This window comes from Trachymyrmex septentrionalis, unplaced genomic scaffold, assembly GCF_001594115.1.
Source record: "Trachymyrmex septentrionalis isolate Tsep2-gDNA-1 unplaced genomic scaffold, Tsep1.0 scaffold14, whole genome shotgun sequence".
Taxonomy (NCBI): domain Eukaryota; kingdom Metazoa; phylum Arthropoda; class Insecta; order Hymenoptera; family Formicidae; genus Trachymyrmex; species Trachymyrmex septentrionalis.
Genome location: NW_017304543.1, coordinates 2962083 through 2971272, shown reverse-complemented (window position 1 = coordinate 2971272; position 9190 = coordinate 2962083). Strand labels below are relative to the sequence as shown.

The 9190-nt window shown below is 26.4% G+C and overlaps 3 protein-coding genes across 3 annotated transcripts in view; 1 reads left to right on the top strand and 2 right to left on the bottom strand.

Moving 5' to 3' along the window:
- The window catches only part of LOC108745511 (serine/threonine-protein kinase D3), a 30306-nt gene that overhangs the window by 9956 nt on the left and 11160 nt on the right, over positions 1-9190 (top strand). The window lies entirely within an intron of this gene.
- LOC108745409 (L-threonine dehydratase catabolic TdcB-like) lies at positions 314-3494 on the bottom strand. The gene is made up of 6 exons (XM_018481547.1): positions 3486-3494; positions 3141-3326; positions 2597-2719; positions 1521-1882; positions 712-880; positions 314-589 (listed from the first exon to the last, which is right to left on the bottom strand). The coding sequence occupies exons 1-6, from the start codon at positions 3492-3494 to the stop codon at positions 314-316; spliced, it is 1125 nt and encodes a 374-aa protein (XP_018337049.1).
- On the bottom strand, positions 5053-8184 carry LOC108745512 (L-threonine dehydratase catabolic TdcB-like). Its single transcript, XM_018481689.1, has 5 exons — positions 7876-8184; positions 7325-7447; positions 6258-6619; positions 5451-5619; positions 5053-5328 (listed from the first exon to the last, which is right to left on the bottom strand). The coding sequence occupies exons 1-5, from the start codon at positions 8143-8145 to the stop codon at positions 5053-5055; spliced, it is 1200 nt and encodes a 399-aa protein (XP_018337191.1). The 5' UTR covers positions 8146-8184.

Here is a 9190-nt window from a genome sequence, read left to right as displayed (position 1 = left end):
TGATTATATTTGCTTATAACAGATACATAATTTTTTTATAATTTAGCTGTTTCGATTACGTGAGGTGCAGCCTGAGATGATATTGTCTAAAGATACATCTATCTATAGTAAAATCTTCTTCACTCAAATCCATTCTACCGTATAAAGGTATAACTATCCTACAAAAACAATCTCATAATGTGATTTTATGTAATATTATTAAATTGAAATTTAAATTGCATATAGTGCATACATTACGATTATAAAATATATAAATTGCTACGGAATTAATAAATTAATAAATTCGAAAAAAATATCGTATTTATAAAAGGAGTCACCTTTTTCCCCGTAGATCATCAAGCTGACCAGATAAAATTGCAGCTAAAGCAATTGCTCCATAACAGTCGTAGTAACATTCAGACTTGTGTAGTTGTATAGATGCATAATAAATCCACTCTGGAGCTACGGAAATAAACCTGTCGATCACGCAACGTGGTATGTTTCTTAAAGGACACGCTACATACTCTTTCGTAGGAATATTCAATTCTTTAGGTGAATCCGTTTGTTTTTTCACCTCTTGGAATAAATCAGAATTTGTACCTTGAACTTCCTAAGAATTAAGATTATAATACAAATAATTTATCTAAGTGAATACAACACTTTTCCTTGATGTACTAATTAATGAAACAAAATAATGTATAAATTATATATATAGAAGAGCTATTAACTTACAATAACTGTTATTTTTGAATTGCACCCTTTAATAGCTATTGCAATAGCTGTTGTTAATCCGCAACCTTCAATTGCCGTCGGCAAAAGTACCACATCAATTTCACTTTGTTGCTTTATAATTTCTATGCCCAAGGTGGCTTGACCAATAATCATGTTTGGATGATCATTTCTATCGAAGAAATATTAAATAATTTACTCTCATGAACTTATTATTAACGAAAGAAGTATATCTTTTGTGGTAATAATAAAAATGATAAAATAAATTATTAATTAATGTCTTTCAAATTAACTAATTTTTGAGTGATAAAATTGGAAGCATACCGAAAATAGGTATATTATATTGATGAAAATATTTTTTTTTAACGAAAAGATATTTTTACTTAATACGAGTAATTCGATGGGATGCACTAGTAGCGCATATTAAAGCCGTTGCATACTGACTTAATTTGAGTACAAAAACAAAATATAAATATTTCAAATGATAAAAAACAGATATTTTTACTTATTACATAACATTTTAACATGTATTAAGGATTTCAATTGAAGCTTTTTTTATATTTATATTAAATACATCTTTATGTCAACATAATTAACACACAATATTTAAAAAATATTTAATTAATATTTATTACATGTAAAAATATTAATTAAACACTTAAAAAATATTTTTTTAATATTGTATGCTGATTGGGAATGTGTTGAAAATTTGATTGGATGCATTCATTGCTTAATGGTGCGTGTTAAAACGACAATAAACAATGAATGCGGCCAATCAAATTTTCAAAAGATTTTGTTAAAAAGAAGATTACCCATCAAGATAAAATAAGTCTTCCTTCATGGCGATGTCTAAAGCGGCACGATGAGCTTCTAGTAAGTTATTACCCCTGACAAGCACTCGTGCTAATAGATACGCTCGACATATCCCGAGTTTTTCTTCTGCCGTTGTTGTTGGCAGCACCACCGTCACCGGTATCTTATATCGATCTCCATAATGACAGATAATAAATGCAAAGCTGCCCGATGAGATTATTATGACACCTTTGCATTTCTGCTCTTCTGATAGATGTAGCAAACTGTAAATCACGCCGCGTGCTTTGATGCTATCGGTAACTTGATAAAGTTCTTTCTTCAGATAAATATTGAAACCCCTTTCGTTGAGTATGCGTTCGCTCTAAAACAATCATATTACATACGATTAATAAATACTCTTAAAAGATTCTTTATTTATATTTTGCATTGCAAGAGATAAAGAGAGAGAGAGGGAGAGGAATGTAGGAATCAAATTCACATTTTTTTGTTCTACAATTTATGTTTATAATATACGATAAGATTATTATTTAAAATAGTTCTTAAATTGTAAATTATTCATTTGCAACAACAACGCAATGCAACTAAAAAACAAAATTTTCCAGAAAATGAATTCAAAAATGTTTTGAATTATTAAAATTTTCTAACATTAATTTTGAAATTTTGCAATTTTTATATAATAACTGATTGCAGAGCAATAAAAGTATATTTTTCTGCTTTATATGTTTTTATTTCTTTTTTACAAGCAGATAAAAAATAACAACATTTTTCGGTTATTTTATCGTTGTAGCAAATATCCATAATATATAATTTATTTTGATTTATAGTTATAATTAGTTATTTTAAGTCTTTTTAATATATAAAATAAAAAAATATACTTTTTATACTTATTAATATATCTTATTTTTATACACACTTGTGTAATTGATATTTACATATTTTGAAAAATATGGATCGTACAATTTTGTGATTGTACTTTCAAAGCATACATAATGACATGTTTATAAATGTCTCAGATTATTAATTTATACTAATTTTAAAAGTGTTAAGAATTAAACTTTATAATGTTATTTATTACCTGGAAGCAAGGTGTTTTCAAAATATATCCGTTTAGGAAAGACGCCGCCTGTTTGATTGTGACATATGAAATTTCATATTCTTCCCCGGGTGCTGATTTGATATATCCCTTTTCAATTACATTCTACAAAAAAATATTAAACTGACTAATTTGCGTATCTCTTCCACATTTCACTGAATGTACACAATATAATATATGATTGCGATTATTATTTCGGATAATGCAAATAAATCATTAGTGTATTAATATCGAATGGGGAAAGAGTTTTATATTCTTTAATACAATTATTTTCAAAATAGGAATTGTATCATTTTCTACATTTTTGGAATGGAATTTCACTTTAAAGAGTAAAAATTGATCCAATTTGGAAAAAATAGTTCAATTTTTAATCTATGAAAATGAGATTTCACTCATCAAAGTGAGATATACTCTAAAAATTTTAGACAGTACGCGTAAAAGTATAATTATGTATATTCTACATATCAATATACTTGATGAATATTTTGCTTTGAAATTAAGTGATTGTAAAAATCTAAAATTATACCCATTCAAAATTAAAGCCTTCCCGTTTCAAAGTGCGGGCCACAGTATAAGAAAAACTCCGCGCATTCGATGTCACAGTCTCCATCAATTGTATTACTGATGTTATTGATTCTATTGCTGTCTTCATCGATTCCATTGCTGTTACCGTCGATTGCATTGCTGTCTCCTCTGTCTTCTGTTTTTTTTTCTTTGGCGACATGTTTAAAATTAAAAAATTGCATGAGAATCACTTGCAATTACAAACTGCACTAATTAAAGGGTAATGTCGAACTCAAATTTTTAATTATCGGTTTTGGATACAAGTAACTTCTCGCAAAGAATTGACCAACTTGTCAATAATAAATACATCTATCATTCGTTCTTTTCTAAAGCTTTTGTTTTCTTTTTGTGTAATAAAAGAAGAAATGGAAGGAATAAAGGAGAGAAAGAGAGAATAGATATGTATATATTTTGTCTTTATACTTTGCAACCAACCAATGACACCCGATAAATAATGAATGTTTATATTCCTTCTCTCTTTATATTCTGTATCTATATAATCTTCATTTTTTTAATTTTTAAACTTTTTGATTTTATTTTCATATTTTAATTTATTACACGTTAATTAAATTTTAATATCTGTTTAATTATTGAGAGATGATTTTACTTGTCTCTCCCCCTCTCTTTAAGTTCGAAAAATAATTTTTATTATTCTTTGACGTAGGAATGAAGACAAAAATATTTTTGCAAATATGAAAAATATTATGAATTTCAGCTTTATTGTAAATACAGCTTTTTTTCTTTAATTAGTGAAAAAAATGTGTTGTAATAAATCATATTATTGTTTGTGTCAATCTTTGATTGCCAACAGTGATACAAAAGTAAAAATTGCCCGATTTATATAATCGAAATATATATATTTTTCAATTTCATACGTTTCTTTAGAACGCATTATATATATATAATCTACATATTATATATATACTTTTGCTAGTTTTTTTGTTCTTTGAAATGAAGGGATACTGAAGGAAATTAATTAAAATTATTTTGCTACATGTATTAATATTTTATTTCAAAGTTCAGCCACAGAAGATATTCCTTATATTAACATTTTTTCTTGGGATTATATTTTATTTCAAATCTAATTTTAAAACGATTGAAGTAACATTAATATTTATATAATATTAAATGGTACAGTCAATATTAAACACCGGTTGATATGATCAAGTTGTGAGGCAAGTACATCATATCCACTATGACATACTTCTCAACTTCTGTTTGCTAAGTATGCCTTTAGTTGACTATAATTTTGCTAGACACCAAGACTGATAAATCTTTGTGTAATACTAAAACATCATGTTTATACACACATTAAAAAAATTTTTTAATATATACAGATTTCAAAATTTTTTAATGCGGTATACGACATCCATTATTATTGTGATAAAATTGAAAATTTTCTCAATATTATATCTGATTACGTTGAATTTTTTCAATATTATATCTGATATACATACGGGATATTGTTAATAAAATTATTTCAGTCTCCAATATAGAAACTTCGTCTTTTTCGTAACTTTGATTGAATTTTTTTCGAGCTTTGTGACTTGTTCTGTATTTTTGATTATATTTGCTTATAACAGATACATAATTTTTTTATAATTTAGCTGTTTCGATTACGTGAGGTGCAGCCTGAGATGATATTGTCTAAAGATACATCTATCTATAGTAAAATCTTCTTCACTCAAATCCATTCTACCGTATAAAGGTATAACTATCCTACAAAAACAATCTCATAATGTGATTTTATGTAATATTATTAAATTGAAATTTAAATTGCATATAGTGCATACATTACGATTATAAAATATATAAATTGCTACGGAATTAATAAATTAATAAATTCGAAAAAAATATCGTATTTATAAAAGGAGTCACCTTTTTCCCCGTAGATCATCAAGCTGACCAGATAAAATTGCAGCTAAAGCAATTGCTCCATAACAGTCGTAGTAACATTCAGACTTGTGTAGTTGTATAGATGCATAATAAATCCACTCTGGAGCTACGGAAATAAACCTGTCGATCACGCAACGTGGTATGTTTCTTAAAGGACACGCTACATACTCTTTCGTAGGAATATTCAATTCTTTAGGTGAATCCGTTTGTTTTTTCACCTCTTGGAATAAATCAGAATTTGTACCTTGAACTTCCTAAGAATTAAGATTATAATACAAATAATTTATCTAAGTGAATACAACACTTTTCCTTGATGTACTAATTAATGAAATAAAATAATGTATAAATTATATATATAGAAGAGCTATTAACTTACAATAACTGTTATTTTTGAATTGCACCCTTTAATAGCTATTGCAATAGCTGTTGTTAATCCGCAACCTTCAATTGCCGTCGGCAAAAGTACCACATCAATTTCACTTTGTTGCTTTATAATTTCTATGCCCAAGGTGGCTTGACCAATAATCATGTTTGGATGATCATTTCTATCGAAGAAATATTAAATAATTTACTCTCATGAACTTATTATTAACGAAAGAAGTATATCTTTTGTGGTAATAATAAAAATGATAAAATAAATTATTAATTAATGTCTTTCAAATTAACTAATTTTTGAGTGATAAAATTGGAAGCATACCGAAAATAGGTATATTATATTGATGAAAATATTTTTTTTAACAAAAAGATATTTTTATTTAATATTAATAACAAATTTTCGATGGGATGCACTAGTAGCGCATATTAAAAACGTTGTATACTGACTTAATCTGAGTATAAAAACAAAATATAAATATTTCAAATAATAAAAAACATATATTTTTACTTAATAACATAACATTTTAACATTGTATTAAGGATTTCAATTGAAGCTGTTTTTATATTTATATTAAATACATCTTTATGTCAACCTAATTAACACACAATATATAAAAAATATTTATTACATAAAAATATTAATTAGACACTTAAAAAAATATTTTTTTAAATTTTGTATACTGATTAGGAATTTGTATTAAAAATTTGATTGAATGTATTTATTGCTTACTGGTGCGTGTTAACACGACAATAAGCAATGAATGCGTCCAATCAAATTTTCAAAAGATTTTGTTAAAAAGAAGAATACCCATCAAGATAAAATAAGTCTTCCTTCATGGCGATGTCTAAAGCCGCACGATGAGCTTCTAGTAAGTTATTACCCCTGACAAGCACTCGTGCTAATAGATACGCTCGACATATCCCGAGTTTTTCTTCTGCCGTTGTTGTCGGCAGCACCACCGTCACCGGTATCTTATATCGATCTCCATAATAACAGATAGTAAATGCAAAGCTGCCTGATGAGATTGTTATGACACCTTTGTATTTCTGCTCTTCTGATAGATGTAGTAAACTGTAAATCACGCCGCGTGCTTTGATGCTATCGGTAACTTGATAAAGTTCTTTCTTCAGATAAATATCGAAATCCCTTCTGTTGAATATGCGTTCGCTCTAAAGCAATCATATTACATTCGATTAATAAATATTCTTCAGAGATTTTTTATTTATATTTTGCATTGCAAGAGAAAAAGAAAGAGAGAGGAAAGGAATAAAATTGATATTTTTTTGTTCTACTATTTATGTGTATAATATATACGATAAGATTATTATTTAAAATAGTTTTTAAATTGTAAGTTGATTATTTGCAACAGCAACGCAATGAAACTGAAAAACGAAATTTTCCAGAAAATGAATTCAAATATTTTCAATTATTATAATTTTCTAACATTAATTTTGAAATTTTGTAATTTTTATATAATAACTGATTGCAGAGCGATAAAAGTATATTTTTCTGCTTTATATGTTTCTATTTCTTTTTTACAAGCAGATAAAAAATAACAACATTTTTCGGTTATTTTATCGTTGTAGCAAATATCCATAATATATAATTTATTTTGATTTATAGTTATAATTAGTTATATTTTAAGTCTTTTTAATATATAAAATAAAAAAATATACTTTTTATACTTATTAATATATCTTATTTGTATACACACTTGTGTAATTGATATTTACATATTTTGAAATATGGATCGTACAATTTTGTGATTGTACTTTCTAAGCATACATAATGACATGTTTATAAATATCTCAGATTATTAATTTGTACTAATTTTAAAAGTGTTAAGAATTAAACTTTATAATGTTATTTATTACCTGGAAACAAGGTGTTTTCAAAATGTATCTTTTTAGAAAAGACGCCGCCTGTTTGATTGTGACATATGAAATTTCATATTCTTTCCCGAGTGCTGATTTGATATATCCCTTTTCAATTACATTCTACAAAAAAAATATTAAACTGATTAACTTGTGTATCTCTTCCACATTTCACTGAATATATACAATATAATATATGATTACGATTATTATTTCGGATAATGCAAATAAATCATTAGTGTATTAATATCGAATGGGGAAAGAATTATATATTCTTTAATACAATTATTTTCAAAATAGGAATTGTATTATTTTCTACATTTTTGGAATGGAATTTCACTTTAAAGAGTGAAAATTGATCCAATTTTGAAAAAGAGTGATTCAATTTTCAATCTATGAAAGTGAGATTTCACTCGTCAAAGTGAGATATATACTCTAAAAATTGTAGATAATACGCGTAAAAGTATAATTATGTATAATCTACATATCAATATTTACTTGATGAATATTTTGCTTTGAAATTAAGTGATTGTGAAAATCTAAGATTATACCCATCCAAAATTGAAGTCTGGCCGTTTCAAGGTTCGGGCTACAGTATAAGAAAAACTCCACGCATTCGATGTCATAGTCTCCATCAATTGTAATGCTGATGTTATTGATTGTATTGCTGTCTTCATCGATTGCATTGCTGTTGCCGTCGATTGCATTGTTGTTTCCATCGATAGCACTGCTGACTCCATCGATTGCATTGCTGTCTCTGTCGATTGCATTGCTCCCTTCTTCTCTTTCTTCTGCTTTTTTTTCTTTGGCGAGAGAAACATGTTTAAAATTAAAAAATTGCACGAGAATCACTTGCAATTACAAACCGCACTAATTAAAGGGTAATGTCGAACTCAAATTTTTATTATCGTCTTTAGATACAATTCGCTTCTCGCAAAGAATTAACTAACTCATCAATAATAAATACATCTCTATCATTCGTTCTTTTCTAAAGCTTTTGTTTTCTTTTTCTGCAATAAGAGAAAAAATGGAAGAAATAAAGAAGAGAAAGAGAGAATAGATATATATGTACTTTGTCTTTATACTTTGCAAGCAACCAATGACATCCGATATATTATGAATATGTATATTCCTTTTTCCCTTACATTCTATATGTATATAATCTTCATTTTTTTTATTTTTAAACTTTTTGATTTTATTTTCATATTTTAATTTATTACATGTTAATAAAATTTTACAATATCTGTTTAATTATTGAGCGATGATTTAACTTGTCTCTCCCTCTCTCTTTAAGTTCGAAAATTAACTTTTATTATTCTTTGACGTAAGAATGAAGACAAAAATATTTTTGCAAATATGAAAAATATTATAAATTTCAGCTTTATTGTAAATATGGCTTTTTTTCTTTAATTAGTGAAAAAATGTGTTGTAATAAATCATATTATTTTTTGTATCAATCCTTGATTGCCAACAGTGATACAAAAATAAAAATTGCCCGATTTATATAATCGAAACATATGTATTTTTCAATTTCATGTACTTTTCTTTAGAATGCATCATATACGTATAATCTATATATATGCTTTTATTACTAGTTTTTTGTTCAAGAGATGAAGGACCGCTGAAGGATATTAATTAAAATTATTTTCTTATTACTTATATACCAATATTTTATTTCTTTATTATTATGTACCACATACTAAAAGAATACGTATATTTCCTATTAGTTATACATATTTGTTCAAATTGAAGAATTATAAACATATAATATATATCAGTTAATCTTGGAAACAATGTTATATATATAGATATACTTTATTGTTTTATATATAACATATTTTATTATAACATATTTTATATACAAAA